Source organism: Chelonia mydas, chromosome 26 (genome assembly GCF_015237465.2).
Source record: "Chelonia mydas isolate rCheMyd1 chromosome 26, rCheMyd1.pri.v2, whole genome shotgun sequence".
Classification (NCBI taxonomy): Eukaryota; Metazoa; Chordata; order Testudines; family Cheloniidae; genus Chelonia; species Chelonia mydas.
The window spans coordinates 13,176,324-13,194,703 of NC_057859.1; the positions used below are offsets into that span (position 1 = coordinate 13,176,324).

An 18,380-nucleotide genomic window follows, 5' to 3' on the forward strand; every position below is an offset into this window, starting at 1 on the left:
ATCCAGGGATCTACAACAAATAAGTGTATTCCATCAGAGCGCAGGGATCTCGGCAGACGTGCAGTGGAAGGGGAGAGTTTGCTTCTGAGAGGCTACGTATTTCCAGCTATGTCAAGGTCTAGCAGTGTTTGCAAGGGCGGGGTATCGCCAGAGCATTGGCATGGCGGCGGTTGAGTATGTGTTAGAACGGTAGCGTGGCTAGTCCTCTTGGTGCCCGTGCGGATGTCCTAGCCAATGGTAAATGGTGGAAGCCGCCCGCTCGTTGGGAACATCCTTGGGTTTGTGTACGTGCGGAACATTAGCAAGTGTGATGCTTCGTTCGCACCTGTGCCGAGGAGGCAGCCGAGATCAGCGTTTCTGACAAGCAGGGTGTTAAGGGAGTGGCGGTGCACTGCCGTGGCAAGGGGCAAACACCCGCAGGCATGCGAGGGAGGAGAGGTTCATGTGCACAAGGAGCTCACAGCATCATCGTGTGTTCATGTAATGTAAGAGCACGGGAGCTGTTCCAGCCACTCTGTGCGGTGTGAGTTGTTTGTGAGCATAGGGCGACATCATGTGGCCAGGTCAAGGCAGTGGTTGGGAAGAAAACATAATGAAACATTTGGAGTGAGCAGATTGTCTCAGTGCTTTTCTCTCATTAGGTTTTGCGGAGGTTGCCTTCCACCCACACTTGAGCATATGTGGCGAACGCGGGCAGGAACGGGCTGGGTGGATGTAGCTGTTGCAGGGTGCTCAGGGTAAGGAAGCAGCATAAAATACTACCTAGGTTTCATCTAGCACTTTACTTCTCTAGATCTCAAAGCACTTTACGAAGGAGCTGCAATTATTGCTACTGGGAAACTGAGACACGGAGAGGGGAAGCGTCTAGCTCGAGGTCACCCAACAGGCCTGTGATAGCGCACGTATGGCCTTGATGCAGAGGAAGAAAGGAGAGCAGCAGAATATGGACCCTGGACTTCAGAAAAGCAGACTGACTCCCTCAAGGAACTGATGGGCAGGATCCCCTGGGAGAACAACATGAGGGGAAAAGGAGTTCAGGAGAGCTGGCTGTATTTTAAAGAATCCTTATTGTGGTTACAGGGACAAACCATCCCGATGTGTAGAAAGAATAGTAAATATGGCAGGCGACCAGCTTGGCTTAACAGTGAAATCCTTGCTGATCTTAAACACAAAAAAGAAGCTTACAAGAAGTGGAAGATTGGACAAATGACCAGGGATGAGTATAAAAATATTGCTCGGGCATGCAGGAGTGAAATCAGGAAGGCCAAATCACACCTGGAGTTGCAGCTAGCAAGAGACGTTAAGAGTAACAAGAAGGGTTTCTTCAGGTATGCTGGCAACAAGAAGAAAGTCAAGGAAAGTGTGGGCCCCTTACTGAATGAGGGAGGGAACCTAGTGACAGAGGATGTGGAAAAAGCTAATGTACTCAGTGCTTTTTTTGCCTCTGTCTTCACGAACAAGGTCAGCTCCCAGACTACTGCACTGGGCAGCACAGCATGGGGAGAGGTGACCAGCTCTCTGTGGAGAAAGAAGTGGTTCGGGACTATTTAGAAAAGCTGGACGAGCACAAGTCCATGGGGCCGGATGCGCTGCATCCGAGAGTGCTAAAGGAGTTGGGGGATGTGATTGCAGAGCCATTGGCCATTATCTTTGAAAACTCATGGCGATCAGGGGAGGTCCCGGACGACTGGAAAAAGGCTAAAGTAGTGCCCATCTTTTAAAAAAGGGAAGGAGGAGGATCCTGGGAACTACAGGCCAGTCAGCCTCACCTCAGTCCCTGGAAAAATCATGGAGCAGGTCCTCAAGGAATCAATTCTGAAGCACTTGGAGGAGAGGAAAGTGATCAAGAACAGTCAGCATGGATTCACCAAGGGCAAGTCATGCCTGACTAATCTAATTGTCTTCTCTGATGAGATAACTGGCTCTGTGGATGAAGGGAAAGCAGTGGACGTGTTATTCCTTGACTTTAGCAAAGCTTTTGATACGGACTCCCATAGTATTCTTGCCAGCAAGTTAAAGAAGTCTGGGCTGGATGAATGGACTATGAGGTGGATAGAAAGCTGGCTATATCATCAGGCTCAACAGATAGTGATCAATGGCTCCATGTCTAGTTGGCAGCCAGTATCAAGTGGAGTGCCCCAAGGGTCGGTGCTGGGGCCAGTTTTGTTCAATATCTTCATTCATGATCTGGAGGATGGTGTGGATTGCACCTTCAGCAAGTTTGCAGATGGCACTAAACTGGGAGGAGAGGTAGATACGCTGGAGGGTAGGGAGAGGATACAGAGGGACCTAGACAAATGGGAGGATTGGGCCAAAAGAAATCTGATGAGGTTCAACAAAGACAAGTGCAGAGTCCTGCACTTAGGACGGAAGAATCCCATGCACCACTACTGGCAGGGGACTGACTGTCAAAGCAGCAGTTCTGCAGAAAAGGTCCTGGGGATTATAGTGGACGAGAAGCTGGATATGAGTCAGCAGTGTGCCCTTGATGCCAAGAAGGCCAATGGCATTTGGGCTCGAAGTAGGGGCATTGCCAGCAGATCAAGGGACGTGATTGTTCCCCTCTATTCAACATTGGTGAAGCTTCATCTGGAGTACTGTGTCCAGTTTTGGGCCCCACACTACAAGAAGGATGTGAAAAAATTGGAAAGCGTCCAGCGGAGGGCAACAAAAATGATTAGGGGACTGGAACACCTGACTTATGAGGAGAGGCTGAGGGAACTGGGATTGTTTAGTCTGCGGAAGAGAAGAATGAGGGGGGATTTGATAGCTGCTTTCAACTACCTGAAAGGGGGTTCCAAAGAGGATGGAGCTCAGCTGTTCTCAGTGGTGGCACATGACAGAACAAGGAGTAATGGTCTCAAGTTACAGTGGGAGAGGTTTAGGTTGGGTATTAGGAAAAACTTTCTCACTAGGAGGGTGGTGAAACACTGGAATGCGTTACCTAGGGAGGTGGTGGAATCTCCTTCCTTTGAGGTTTTTAAGGTCAGGCTTGACAAAGCCCTGGCTGGGATGATTTAGTTGGAGATTGGTCCTGCTTTGAGCAGGGGGTTGGACTAGATGACCTCCTGAGGTCCCTTCCAACCCAGATATTCTATGATTCTGAATAAAAGATCATCCCAAACAGAGTGCTCCCCATCCACACCTGATCACGGTCAAGGAAGAAAGGACACTACTTCCTCTAACTCCCCAGATTTTGCCTGGTCATGGGAGGGGCAGGGGAGGCCTTTGAATTCTGATTTGATACTAGGTTTTGTATGATCTCTTTGCTTACGCTTTCCACCTCTGCATTCCACCATTGCAGGAACACGGGGCAGAGATTGTTTCCTGCCTGTGTCTCTGTGTGCGTCCTCACCAGTGTTCAGCGCTAAACCATAAACTGAGGGTCAAACAACATCTATACGGTAGGAACCCTCTCCTTATTCCCCAAGAAAACTCCCAAAGGAGCCCATTTCCAGCTCTGCACAGAGTATTCATCTATACAAAATGCGCATCTTCTGGCATCTACCGTAGCCGGTCAGCAAACGGTTTACCCAACTCATGAAAGTTCTCACGATTCCGAAAGTGTTTCCCATTCCACAATGGGATGAACCTGAGCTCTTTAGAAATTTTCACAAAGAAATGACAGAGAGAGAGACCACCAGCCCTGAATAGCCAATAGCCCAGTGGTCAGCTCTCTCGCTCACCAGTGTCACAACACACAAATTGTTTTCTCTGGTGTGGATCCCAGGCACGTTCCAGTTTGCAGGGCTCAATCGCACCCCTCCGCCCCAATAACTATTATACCTTGTTCGGTCTACATGGCAATGAGTGCTGCACGCCACCTGAGATCAAACCAGATCAGGTGATGTGTCAGTTTGGCAGGGGATCAGTGCAACAGTTTGAGTCACAGGATTGCAAACAAAAATATCGTTAGAATGGGAATATTTTACTGACCGTCCCTTTTTTCCCTCGGCACAATATCTTGGGAGCCCACTGATCAAATCTGACATCAAATTTGCAATTTTCAAGACTGTGCATGTAGATTTCAGAGGGCTTTGAAAAAAAACAACCAGCTTTTAAACAGAAAACTAAGTTCCACTTTAACTACAGGATGGCTAAAACACTTCCTTTCCCCCCCCGCCATTTGTCTGTCTAACCTGTTTAGATCTTCAGAGCAGGAATGGTCTCTTACGGCGTGTGTACAGCCCCTGGCACAATCGTACTCAGACTGAGGCTCGGGAGCCGCAATTGGCTCTTTAATGTGTCTCTTTGCAGCCCATGATATTAAAACACGGTGCGATTATTAACCAAGCCACGTTATTAACCAATCAGGATGCTTATACTATGTTATTAACCAACTGTAATTGATAAAATAATACTTGGTCAGAATAACCAAGAAAATATATCAATAGGAAATGAAACAATGAATTCCCATGACTGGCTCTTTTGGGTAATGCTGATCACTAATTTGGCTTCTGAACCACTGAACTCTGAGTATCACTGTCCTAGCACAATAAGTTGGGCCTATGGGAATACAATCAACCAGAACTTGCACTTCTGCTGCCCATGCTATCCCAGTTCTGGGAAGACACTGAGGATTTCAGTCTCCAAGGCTCTCAGCCCTGGTACCTTTTATTAATTATTGAAATTCCTTTTTGAAGTATGGGACATTGATACTTTTCAGCTGATGGGAAATGCTCAGCCTGGGGCTAATTCGTCACTGGGGCCAGTGCCTAGTGCTTTTCAAACCCCCTGCCCGAATGTTAATGATAGGGAGGAAACAAAAACTCAGCAGAGCGACTGAGTCCCTGGGGTTGTTTGCCATTCTTCCTCTCTTATGGGAAGCGCTGTTTGCTGGCGATGGGTGAAGCTGCGCTACCGTGATATGCCTATCATATAACACCTGGCTAGGCTGAGGGGGAAGGTGCGTGTGGAATGTGTTTGGTCTACATCGGCCTCATTGATTGGGTTTGTGTGTGTGCGGCTCCTGGCTACTCTGCTTTATGCCAGGGGCCACACCACACCCAGGGCATTCCAGAATCATATGGGTAGGCAAAGGTGGCTTAAAGCCATTCCCCCGGGGGGTGCCTTTCCGAGCTGCACCCCTGCGAGGCACAGCACGGAATTCCAGTTCAGGATTCTAGCCCAAAGGGAATGAAAATAAACCAGGGTCTCAGGGCCCACGGGTGCCAAGCTGGCCATCATTCCCAGATCTCATCCCCATTAACTGCTGTGGCCATTACTGCCTACAGGAGGGAGAGCTCACAGAGGCCCACAGACTCGCACCTCTAGGGGCCCCTTTTGTTTTCCTGCTGACTCAGTACTTGTTGGCGGTGGAAGGCCATTCCCTTTTCAGGCTGTGTGAGCGAAGCAGGCGTGTAAACGAACACCAAGCCTGTCATCAGTAAGCACGGAGACGAGGAAACAGTATGCCAGCGGTTTATTGTAAAGTGCCTATCCGGTTACAATTAGTGTACACGGCCCGAGGGGAGTGGCACGTGGCGTGGCACACTACTGAGGCCTGTATTTATGGAGCGTATCTGCATGCACTGCACTGCGGAGACAGAGAGATTTCCAAGCCAAAGATATGAGACAACAGGCCTATGTGCTATGCTAAAGAGGCACAAAGATTCAGCTGGAAAGGCAGTGGGAAAGGGCCCATCTAGGGATGGGGCCTCAGCAGAGTAGGAACACACTGGATTTCCATGAAGCACAAGGCAACTATGAAAGCAAACTACTTCCTCTGCCACTCAGGAGATGCATCCCCCAAGGAACATGCCCTGCACCCTTCAGGATCACGAAGACTGGACCACTGTATCCCCCTGCCTCTGCTGCAAAATGCATCTGTTACAGTAAGCTGCTCATTCTAACTGGCCTTTTCATAGAGTTCAGGCTCGCTGGAAGCCCTCTCATCAGCCAGTGGACCTCTTACAGAACACTGGCCAGAGACCCTCACCTGGCCACACCTGCAGCAGAGGGGACTATTCTTCCCTGCTGTGCCAACTTGGGGTTGAACTGCAGCCTACAACAGGTTTGGACCCTACCTGCTGCTCCAACAGTGTAACACACCATGGAAGAACTTCCCCAGTGCAGCACTACCATAAGCTGCTGCCCTCCCTTCCCTAGCCTGTTGGGAACAGGGCTGGGGAGGAGAGGAAGGCAGGTCTCTGCATGACAGGATCTTGGGCTGCAAATGCGAGCTACTGCTGGTTGATGTGACTTATGCAGAGACCATTTTGGCCACTGGAGCAGCCCAGAACTGCAGGACTGCAGAGCTGACACTGAGCTATCTCCCTCCCCTCACCCCACCCCCGGGCTGTGCCTTCAGCCATGTGCCTCCACCGCCCAGAATTGCACCCCAAAACTTTTAGGAAGACATATGACCCTAGGGTATCATGGCCCCTGGGAAGCCGTTCCCCTGGTTAATTATTATCCATTTAACTGCCTCCACTGTTCTTAATCCACTGTTAAGAAATTACATTTTATTTCCAATTGGAACCGCACCTCCCCGACACCGGATCTTCCCATGCTTTTGTCTACGAGATTAGAGAGACTTCTACTCTCAGAAATCTTCTCCCCATGTAGGTACTTATAGGCTGTGATCACATCAAAACCCTGGACTCCCCTGAAACACTGGGCAAGTCTCTAAGGGCCTGATTTTTAAAAGGCGTTCAGGTGCCTAGAGATGAAGATAGGAAGTTAGTGGGATTTTCAAAAGCACCTGGGCACCTAACTCCCTTTGAACTCGTGCTGATCAGTACACCAAATAGCACAAGACTCGTGATAAAATCACGAGAGTTGGCAACTCTGGCGTTTCTGTGGAGCAAGCATTTTTGGGCGGGGACAAGTGTAAAGCTGACAAATCTGTTCTCTGTCAATCATTCAAAAATGTCTGAACAGGAATTCCAGCAACTTATTCAACTTTGAGCTGAAACTTTCCAGCAAATATTCGCCTTTGAGCTGAGACCCAGCCAGGGGCGCAAAGAACTTCGGAAATTTCTGAGCCCAAACAATACAGGGAATTCTCTTGTAATCATAACTCTAGTGTTACGTCCATGTATCCCCCCGGAGCTGCCTATGGGGACTGCTCTCCCTGCCCCAGCTCCTCCCTGCCTTACTCTCTCAAGGTATGTCTACACGGCAATAACACACCTGCGGCTGGCTCACATCTGCTGGCTTGGGCTTGCGGGACTCAGGCTGCAGAGCTATACACCTGCAGTGTAGACGTTCAGGCTTGGGCTGGACCCGACTGCAAATGTCTACACAGCAATTTTATAAACCTGCAGCCCGAGTCGGCTGACACGGGCCAGGTGTGGACGTTTTATTGCGGTGTATACCTCAGGCACGCTAAGCCCAAACTCTGACTCTGGTTTGAGCCCAAACCTCCTTTCTGTTCACACACAGATCAGTCTGACTCAGGTCAGCAGGCACTCGGGCCCCGGGTCCTCGGACCCTACTAAGGGAGGTGTGTCAGAGCCCATGTCCGACTGTGATTCGGATCCAATCCCTGTCATTGTGAAGCGTGGATGCAGGTCAAGCTGCAGACCCAAGTAAGAAGGTCTGCGTCACGCATTAGCACGGGTGTGAGACTCAGGTCCAGCAACTGTAAACCCAGGTTTACAATGCAGTGTGGAACCTCAGGCATGGGCTTAGAAAAATAGAGTCCAAAAGCCTGGCTCCCACAGACCCGGGTGTACAACACAGTGCAGATGTACCCTCATAGGCTGGAGCGCCCACCCGCAGCTATCCAGGTGGATGCCAGGTACCTGAACGACCACGTCTCTCCTGTACTTTGCTCAAGAGTCAGGAGTGTCTGAACGGATAGCCGGTGGCAATGCTGGAAGCCAGGGGTCTGCGTCTCACTATTGCTCTCTCAGGCCCTAATCCAGACAGATCTTGCCCACTCCGAGTTTCAGTAAAGCTCATCATTCTTTACTGAGACTCTGGATGAAGACTCCTGAGCAGATGCACAGAAGGAGAAGCAGGGACGGTAAGAACGGCATTAACTTGGAGTAGGGAAGCCCAAGCCGCAGGGGGCCTGAACTGTTCAGCCACCACGTGACACTACACACTACAAGGGAGAACGTCTCACCGGCACATACAGCTGGACCTTACTGTGCAGTGATTGGGACAATACCCTTGGACTCCGGAGACTGGGTTCCATCCCCTGCTCTGCCACACACTTCCTGTGTGACCCTGGGCATGTCACAAGTCTCTCTGGACCTCAGGTCCCATCTGTAAGATAGGGACAACAGCACTGCCCAGCCTGACAGGGAGGGGCGTGAGCACAAATACATTAAATAGCGTGAGGTGCTCGGATGGTACAGCAATGGCCTATGATAGACAGACAGACCGACCAACCCCAATTCCAGCACGTCTAGTGCTTAACGCTGATGATCCCCTACAAACCGTGAGCCACATTCTCAGTGGGTGTCGTCAACGGAGACTCTGGGCCCATCTAGCCCGATGGCTGGAATAAAACACACACCTCACCAGCTTCGCATCTCCTACCCACTTGCTAACTCCCCCTAGGAGAATCCTAGCTGAAGGGAATTCAGGCCTGCAGTTTGCTTCAATTGCTCACCTCCCTCAGGGTTCAGCAACAACAGCTTGGGCTCCTTAAAGCCTCTCACGAACTGAAACCCTTGAGAACTGAAGCATCTACAATGAACTAGGGCGTCTAGGTCTCCATCGCAAACTCCACCAACTTCCCCCAGGCGTGTCCCACGACATCTGGCCGAGCGGCTTGGATACTGCACTTACTCTAGAACCATCTCAGACCTCCCAGCCCTTCACAAGTGACTGTGAACAGACGGGCAGGGGACTAGCAGCCACTAATGAGATCTGCCAACGGGAGTGTCTATCGGTGTCTTACAAGAATCTTCCCAGCCGGCGGTGTTGCCTTGGTTTCAGATCAGCCGGGCCTCTCCTTCCATCTCGACCTGCGGGTCGCACACTCCTGTGAAGTTTATCTCTTTGCTGCTGTTGCTGACGGCAGAGTTGAGGTTGGGACTGCATACACCGGAGGAGGGAGAAGGGTGTTGAAAACCACCATCTATTACTGACACAGCTCTCCCACTCATGTAGATCTCCAAATATCTCAGAAGCTGCTTCGGTTTCTTTTTGGCAAATGCCTCCAGGTCTGGGAAAAGGGAGGGGAGAAAAAAATCTAGTATCAACATAAAAAGACACAACACTGGGATGGAGATGGGGCAGCCTGAGCCCCACGTGTTTTCTGGGGTAACACTATTCTGGTATATTTTTAAGCTTTACCCCTAGAGGTCCAGTGTCTCCTTAGGCATGTGCTTCTCTCTCAGGACAGAGCATGTAACCACAATGGCTACGAAGGGCTGGAACTTGTAGCCATAAAACATCTCTGGAAAAATCATTTCCCCATTGTCCAAGCTTGGGGTCTCACCCTGAAACCAACTGAAATACACCCAATGGATCATAACAGATGGGAAAGGGAAGAGCATAGACCACATGGGTGGGGATGGGGGAGAAACCCCAAACTATTTGTGAAAAGAAAAGGAGGACTTGTGGCACCTTAGAGACTAACAAATTTATTTGAGCATAAGCTTTTGTGAGCTACAGCTCACTTCATCGGATGCATTTGTGGTGACCCAAGCTTCACTTTTTGAAGATGCTTTTTCAGCCCTAATAAACACAACCATCTTGCTGCTCACCAGGCAGGTTTTACCCTCTTTTTATTTTTTGCGCTCAGAGATAAATAACCCTGCTGTGCCTCTGATTTGGTTTTTACAGAAAGAAAATAGGGTTGATTGCTGTAGCTAAGGCCCAGTGCTACAACATATATAATTATATTAAAAACACGTTAAAAAATTGTTAATAAGGTTGTAAAGTCAAGCACAGAAATGTTTGAATTAAGGTTGCCCCGCGACACCTTAATTCAGCCCGCTTGTGTTGTAGACATTATGATACAGTTTTTAATTACATGATTACATCCTATTTCTTCCACAGGACCCTGACCTCACTCAGTGAATGGGTGGCTATTCAAGATTTCTTTTTATCCGATTCAGTGAATGCCGCAGGTCTAATTTGATGCACACGACTCCAACCCTGCAGGGAGCACACGATGGCTAATTTCCTCCTGGGTTTTTTTGGGTGCTCATCGCTGTAATATCTGAACGCCTCACAAATATTCACCTAAGAAATGGCTGAACTATTCAAAAAAAAAAAAAAAATTCAGCTCAAGGCAGAAACCTGGTTTGGAAAATTTCAGCCCAAATGATTCAAGCTTGGTAAAGTCTTAACCAAATGAAAACAGGGTCTTATGATGGAAAGTGTTAAGCAACCTTAATCATAGGCCTCACTGCCAACTTGGCTTACAATTAAGGGTGAAACATTGAAATTTCACACCCACATGAACACCCACACAAACATACTTGGCACAAAACCACACAAGCAAGGAAATGAGTTAACACCACACCTAAAATATATAACTTCTACTTCTCTACCCACATACACCTTCCACTACGTCGGCCAGGTTACATCACCCCCTTAACTTTTCCCCTGCAGCTAGCGGCCAACCTCTGTATTTTGCAATCATGTAACACGCAGAGAGCCTTCTCTGTCTGAGGAGAGGCGCAGCCTAAAGCAGGGTGTAGTGAAGCCTTAGCATCACCCACCCCCCTCCATAATAAACACTACGTTTTCCAAAACGTATTCTTAAAAAGCCCTATCCCTAAAGAGCAGCCACTGTAATTACAACACATGATCAGAGGTGATTAGGTGCGGCTACAGACAATCCCGTGTGGCTATTAAAATCCCAGTTACCTTGGGTACAGGATCTTTTAAAGCCCAATGACTCTGAACCAAGAGTTAATGAAGACTCCCTCCTCTATGCCTAGCTCGGGTGTCGGCAGGCCAGTCTCTCACAAATGGTGTATGGAACAAGCAGCGTTTGTCCTGCATACCTTCAAGTTATTGTCCCTTGCTTAGAAAAGATGCAGGGAAACGCACCTTTTAGAACAAAGCCAGAGTCAGAAATTGTTTTCTGTTGTGTTTTCCAGATGACGTAGAGGCGCAGAGAGGTGGCCACATATAAATCGTTCAGCACTGCAATGACCTGCTGTCTGCGGTTACACTCTCTGAAAGAGACAAGGATGGGAATGCTTATCTCTACCCTCTGCCTTCCCAGCAAATCCAGAGGCAAGAGCTACAGAAACACCGCCCTAGAGATCCACCCGAAAGAGAGATTTACGCCAGCCAGAGACTCGTTCCTGCATGGCCCTGCGAACACAGGGAGTTAATGAAGGAAACAAGTTTCCTCTTGAATGATAAGTGGTACAGTAGTTGCAATGGCTATTATTAAATCAGCCTAACACTGTCTGTTAGAACCCCCCTTTATAACTGTTTATACCTTTGACAAACTTTAACCTTTCCAGCAGAAGTTTCCCATGCTTGGACACTGCCACTGATTTTTTTTTTTTAAGCTTAATTTTCAGCATCACAGGGACCGCCACACTGAATCAGACCCAAAGCCCATCTAGCCCAGTTTCCCGACATGGACAATGGCAGCACCATGGATGCCTCGGAGGAAGGGGTAAGAACCCTGCATTAGCAGATGGGGGATGACGTGCCCCCACATTAGGTCTCACCCTAATCTCTAACAGAGATTGGCTTAAGTCCTGAAGCATGAGGTTTTTTCTCTCTTCCGATACTCTTTTTGCTGACATTAACGACTGTAACTCTGAGCACCACAGCTATACGTGGACCACAGCTCTCTGTTGGCCTGTCCACAATGATGCCCAGGTTCCTTTCCACTGCATTTAGAACGTTGCCAAGTGTCTGAATCATGGCAATGTAGAGCTGGAAGGGACTGTGAGAGGTCATCCAGCCTATCCCCCAACACTAAGGCAAGAGGAAATGCATCTAGACCATCCCTGACCGATGTTTGTCTAACCTGTTCTTAAAAACCTCCAACAACGGGGATTCTACAGCCTCCCTTGATACCCTATTCCAACATTAACTGCCCTCAGAGTTAGAAAGTGTTTTCCTAACTTCTAACCTAACGCTCCCTTGCTGCAGATTAAGTCCGTTGCTTTTTGTCCCACCTTCAGTGGACATGGAGAACAATTCATCACAGCGCTCTTTATAACAGCCCTTCATATATCTGAAGTCTGTTCTCATGTCCCCGTGCAGTACTGTCATAGCGGGGATCATTTCACCTTGAAGGGTCCCTTGAAATATGTGTTAAGTACTTATGCTAAACCATCTGTTCCACTTGTAGTCAGCTGTGATACTCTGGGTATATTTTCCCAGACCTGAAGAAGAGCTCTGTTAAGCTCAGGAATTTGTCTCTCTCACCAACAGGAGTTGGTCCGATAAGAGACATTACCTGACCTACCTTGTCTCTCTCATGTCCCACTCAGTCTTCTTTTCTCAAGATTAAACAGGCACAGGTTTTTAAACCTTTCCTCACAAGTCAGATTTATTAAACCTTTTACCATTTCTGTTGCCCTCTTCTGGGCTCTCTCCAATTTGTCCACATCTTTCTTAAAGTGTGGCGCCCAGAATTGGACGCAATACTCCAGCTGCGGTTTCACCAGAGCTGAGCAGACAATTACCTTCTGTTGATACACTCCAGGAGGATATTAGCCTTTTTCACAACTTGATCACAGTATTGGCTCACACTCAATTTGCGATCCATTATAATCCCCAGATCCTTTTCCGCAGTACTCACCACCTAGCCAATTATTCCCCATTTTGTAGCTGTACACTTGATTTTTTCCTCTGTAACTGCAGTACTTTCCACTTGTCTTTATTGAATTTCATCTTGTTGATTTCAGACCAGTTCCCCAATTTGTTAAGGTCATTCTGTTCTCTACTCCTGCCCTTCAAAGTACATGCAACCCCTCCCAGCTTGATGGCATCTGCAAATTTTAAAAGCATTTCTCTACTCCATTATCTAAGTCTTTAATGAAACTGTTGAATAATATCAGACCCAGGACTGAACTATACAGGTCTTCAGTACACACGTCCTCCCAGTTTGATTGTGAACCCTTGATAACTACTCTGAGAACACTTTTTCAACCAGTTTTGCCCCCACCGTATAGTAATTTCATTTAGATCAAACTTCCCTAGTTTGTTTATGAGAGTGTCATGTAGGACTGTGTGAAAAGCCTACTAAAATCAAGATATATCACATCTATTGCTTCCCCCCATCCACTAGGCCTGTAACTCTCTCAAAGAAGGAAATCAGGTTGGTTTGGCATTATTTGTTCTTGACAAATCCATGCTGGCTATCCCTTATAACCCTATAATCCTCAATGTGCATAACTGATTGTTTAATTATTTGTTCCAGAGAAAGTTAGGCGGACTGGTTTGTAAGGTCTCTTTGTTCCCCTTTTTAAAGATAGGTACTATGTTTGTTCTTCTCCAGTCCTTTGGGACCTCACCCATTCTCCAAATGTTCTCCAAGATAATTGCTAATGGTTCTGAGATTGCTTTAGCTAGTTCCCAGGGTGAATACCCCAGGGTGAATTTCAATGGGCCCAGCTGACTAGAACACATCTAATTTATCTAAATATTCTTTAATCCATTCTTTCCCTATTGTGGCGTGTGTTCCCTCCCCCATGTAGTTAATATTAATTGTGTTAAGTATCTGGTCAACAATTAACCTTTTCAGTGAAAACTGAAACAAAATAGGCATTGAACAGCTCAGCCTTCCTGGTGTTGTCCATTATTAGCTCTCCTTCCCTGCTAAGTAGTGGACCTACATGTTCCTTCATCTTTCTCTTGCTCCTAAAGTACTTATAAAACCTCTTCTTATTGCCTCCTATATCCCTTGCTAGTTGTAACTCATTCTATGGCTTTGCCTTTCTGATTTTATCCCTACCTCCAGGGTCAAATATTTCTTTGCATCTGTCAACGTTGCAAATCATCTGCCATCATGATGCCCAAATTAAGTCCCACTGAAGTTCTCTGTAGTCCTCTCTGCACTTGACTAACCTAAATAACTATACCAGTGCCTGGATATAACCCCAGTCCTGCAGTGCTCCAATTCTCCTCAGTATCAAGCCACATCAGACACTGGAACACACACTCATTTATGTATAAGAGTGCTAAATACATATACAGCCCGACGCTAGCAACCTGTCTGAGCCAGAGACAGAACCAATCCTTCAGCATACGCAATACCCTTGGATATACAACGCCTTTACTTCCAGATGCACAGCTAAGTACAAAGTCCCTGCCTGCTTTACTGGGGTACAACTCTTTCCTCTCTGCATGTGCTCACATTTCAGGCCCGCCTGCGCTACAAAGCAGCACCTCAAAACCAAGTGGTAATTGGGTCTCCTGGCATGGTGGTACATGAAGTGTAGATGAGCCTTTCGTAATGCAACCTGGGGTCTACACACAGGCTCTAGGGCCACAATGGGCTGTGAACTCACCGAGAAAGATGCTCTTCCCTCAGGGCCTGGATCACGATGCGAGTGATATTTATAGACATGACACAGAAAGGGAAATTCTGGAAAAGAAACAGAATGAAATCAGTGATTCCGCCCGTTCTCCTGGATAAGACCCCTCTTCCCTCCAGCACCTGGACAATGCCCTTCCTTAGGTCTGTTATAGTTAGAGATGAGCCCAGATCTAAACCCTGGATATTGTAAATTCTTTGGGGCAGCGGCCGTCTTTTGGTTCGGTTTGTACAGCATCTACTACAGTGGGGCCCTGATCCATGACTGGGGTTCCTAGGCACTCTGGTGATATCAATAAATACAGATACAGACTTGGGTCAGAGTTGGCAGCTCAAACCTATCTTTCCATTGGGCCAAACCCAATCAGCCCTGACCCGGAGTTTGGCTCCAGTTATTGAATGCACATTTTAATCTGAGGGTTTGGTTCCACCCATTCCCATTATGAAGATATAAAGTCTGGATCTGGATTAATAGATTCCTAGGCCAGAAGGGACCATTGTGGTCTTCTAATCCGACCTCCTGTATAACACAGGCCATTGAATTCCCCCAAAATAATTCCTAGAGCAGATCTTTTAGGAAAACTTTCAATCCTGATTTAAAAATTGCACTGATGGAGAATCCATCACGGCCCTTGGTAAATTGTTCCAATGGTTAGTTACCCTCCCTGTTAAAAATTAGCGCCTTATTTCCAGTCTGAATTTGTCTAGTTTCAACTTCCAGCCATTGGATCAGGTTATAGCTTTGTCTGCTTGACTGAAGAGCCTATAACCAAACAGAGCTGGGGTTTGGTTCTGGGATACGATTTGGGCCTGTCTTTGATTAAAACATCTTCTCCCTCACCAAAACAAAATAAGCAATGATGTGTGTAAAACAAGTGAAGGAAATTAACACGCACCATGGGGAACGTTTTATAAGTGAGAATTGTTTGGCTAATGGGACTAAAGTTTGGCTAAAGGGAGGCTGCGGAATTGACACCGTCAGATTTATTCAAGGTGCAGAGTAGCCAACGTCTTTCAGGGCTGTGGAAAGACAGCACTATTGATCAGAAACTGGATGAAGCAGAGAATCTGGGATGTGAAAGAGTTTTCCTAGCAGCCAATCGAAAAGCAGGATTCCATGATTACCTTTCCCTGAAGTTTAATAAATAAATAAATACCAATCCAGAGTCAGAGTTGAAGAGGGAAGGACATGCCTGTGATTCATGCTGGGACAGCTTGAAAACATCTCGAGCTAGGGGTAATGTCCGGGAGTCCATTACAAAATACAAAATTTGCATTAACCCAAGCAATCCAGTCCCACGCAGGTCTGTCCCAGGATCCATACCTTTAATATAAAAACATACAGCCAGGTAAGTCATGCATGTTCCTGTCCTGAATAACTCAGTATATGCTCTCCCTGTCTTATTACGTGCCTGCTTTGGAGCATGATATATATTCTGACAAACTCTTTCCATTGCCAGTCCTTATAGTTGCTGAGAAAACCTCAAAAGTATCAACCACGCATTAACTGAGCCAGTGATACCCGCCTGAATTTGCAGTCAGCCTGCGACAACGGCTCTAAGTGGTGTGAACTGCCCCATTCATCTCATGGAACTGACATTTTTCCCCCATCTGTCACTGAATTCTGCATTTCCACCATGGAATTCACCATTTTGCTGCAACTGGGCACCGAATATATTGTCTCCCTCGTCTCCCTGGACCTGCCCGCAGCTGCTCTTGCTCTCCAGTTTTCACATCCAGCAGAAGTTGACTGGATGCCAGGGCAGGCTCCCTGCACTGCTCCATGAAGCCAGGCAGTAGAGGGGTCACAACCTCTCTCCTCTATCGATCCACCATTTGCAGACCAACTTTCCTCTCCAGTGGGCTCAGGCCCAAGCACGCACCAGAATGCTTTTTAGCCACTTGATGCTTCAGAAGAGTTGCCACACCAGCTAGCAAAGGATTCTGGGATGTGCCTATGGCCATTAAAAACAGGAAGTAGCGAGCCACTTGGAGACCAAATGGAGAAAAAGAGGGGCTCGTGCTTTGTTTGCTTTGTGTTTTTATGATGACTAATGAGGTGACTGCATTTTGTTGTTTGGTAGGCAGGTGCTAAAGCTTTTTTTTTTAATGCTTATTTTTTAGATTATAGAATTCAGCTCTTCTCCATCCTATCTAGCCTGGAAGACTCTGGATAACTGGAGATCATTTTTACAAAAGAACCCACTGAATTCTTCGAGCAAAACCTCGTGAGTTTACAAATTCAGAGGATTGTTTTAGTAAACTGCAGAATGTTTGCGTGCCTGAATAAAACGCTTAGAACCTTAACTCAGCTGTCCACGACAGCTAAAATCAGATTAATGTGGGTACAATGAGTGTTGCATGTTACTTTATGGTTGTGAAATGTAGGTACTGACAAAGTGTCTGAAGCAAAAGCTGCAAACATTGGAGATGACATGCTTGGGCCATATCCTAGGCATGGCGAAGATGGGTAGATGATGACAGAATTACATCTGTAGAAGACTGAAAGTGACTACAATCATCAAAAGGTCCCAACTCCAGTGATTGGGCCATCTTGCTAGAATGACCCTGTCCCAGCTGCCTAAAATTGTTCTCTATGGAAGACAGCATGGAGAGAGTGTCGTGGACATCCAAGAAGATAGTCATGTCCCAGCAGGCTCAAAACAGACATGGGAAGAAGCTGTTCATAACCTTGGCCTACCCAACCCGGGCCAAACATCACACAGAGGGGACTGGCGCTGGAGGTGAATTTCCAGCTTGGGTAGACATGTGCACACTAGTGCTGATCAAGCTCGCACACTAAACACAGCAGCGCTACCATGGTGGTGCAGGCAGCAAGACAGCCTAGCCCCCCGAGTGCAATCCTGTCCGAGATCCTAGGTATGTACGTGAGCAGCTAGCCCATCCCACCACCCGCACTGCCACTAAGCTGCCATTTGTAGCATGTTAGCAAGATCAACCCTCGCATGCACACGTCTACCCCCGCAGGAAATTCCACCTCGGGCTGCCGTGCCGATGACCCCTGTGTGTGTCACTGTGACTAGTGAAAGCGGCCAAGCCTCGTACAGATAGGGGGAAAACACTGACAGTACTCTGACTCTCAGATGTCGTCGACATTAAGGTAGGATCTGCTGCTGACAGTCAAGCCGAAGTAACTCCATCAACCAACAAAAGTGCAACATGACTGCCGATGTTCAGGAACACCTAGAGGTCAGGGCTCTGTTGTACACACATACAAAGAGCAGGACCCTGCCCCACAGAGCTTCTAATCCAAGTACATGATGAGAGACAACAGGTGGATACACACATAGACAGATAAGGGAGCACAAGGAAACAATAGTTAAAAGATGACCAGTGGTCTCAGCACACCAGCTGTCAAGTTTTTTTTAGGCATCATGGCGGAGGAGAGCATGATGGAGGGATTTGATGGAAGTGGCTTTTCTGAATAGGCATAGGGAGCCCCTCACGCACGGGAGCAACATGAGAGAGCCTCCCAAGGTGCTTGTTGGAAAACGTCACAGATGAGCAATGAAAGCTGGCATCATTAGCAAAGCAGAGGCGTGATGAACACTTTGATACCAGATAGAAAACAGTGGCTGGTTAGGTATAAGGAAAGACAAGTAGTTTGTGTTTGACCGGAAGGAGAAGGGGCAGCCAGTGGTGGGACACAGAGAGGAGCGATGCAGTCTATGTGACAAGCCACAAAAGCGATCTTTACAGCAGTGTTTTGAAGAGGGGAAAAGATGGTAGACACCAAGGCCAGAGAGAGGAGGAGGTTGCAGTTGATGATGTGAGACAATGAGAGTTTTACCTGTGTGGGTGGATAAGGCAGGCCACTCACACAGCCTGAGGATGAAGATCTAGAGAAGTGGCCGAGTTGACGATGACATCCAGGTTACAGGTCTGAGAAGCAGGGAGAATGGTGGGGTTGTCCACAGGGAAAAGCAGGGAATGG

At 47.5% G+C, this 18,380-nt stretch overlaps 1 protein-coding gene across 8 annotated transcripts in view; it reads right to left on the reverse strand.

Moving 5' to 3' along the window:
• Positions 1–18,380, reverse strand: part of ELMOD3 (ELMO domain containing 3) — a 45,191-nt gene that overhangs the window by 6,897 nt on the left and 19,914 nt on the right. For 3 of the 8 annotated variants that reach the window (XM_037886294.2, XM_043536526.1, XM_043536527.1), the window contains exons 8-11: positions 15,619–15,749; positions 14,400–14,476; positions 10,966–11,093; positions 8,858–9,124 (exon numbers count right to left, since the gene is read on the reverse strand). In XM_037886294.2, the coding sequence (XP_037742222.1) occupies positions 8,892–9,124; positions 10,966–11,093; positions 14,400–14,476; positions 15,619–15,749 (569 nt within the window). In that variant the 3' untranslated portion in view covers positions 8,858–8,891. Of the gene's footprint in view, positions 1–5,405; positions 9,125–10,965; positions 11,094–14,399; positions 14,477–15,618; positions 15,750–18,380 lie in introns of those variants that run through there. The other 5 variants (XM_037886297.2, XM_043536529.1, XM_043536532.1 and 2 more) reach the window with 3 other exon arrangements.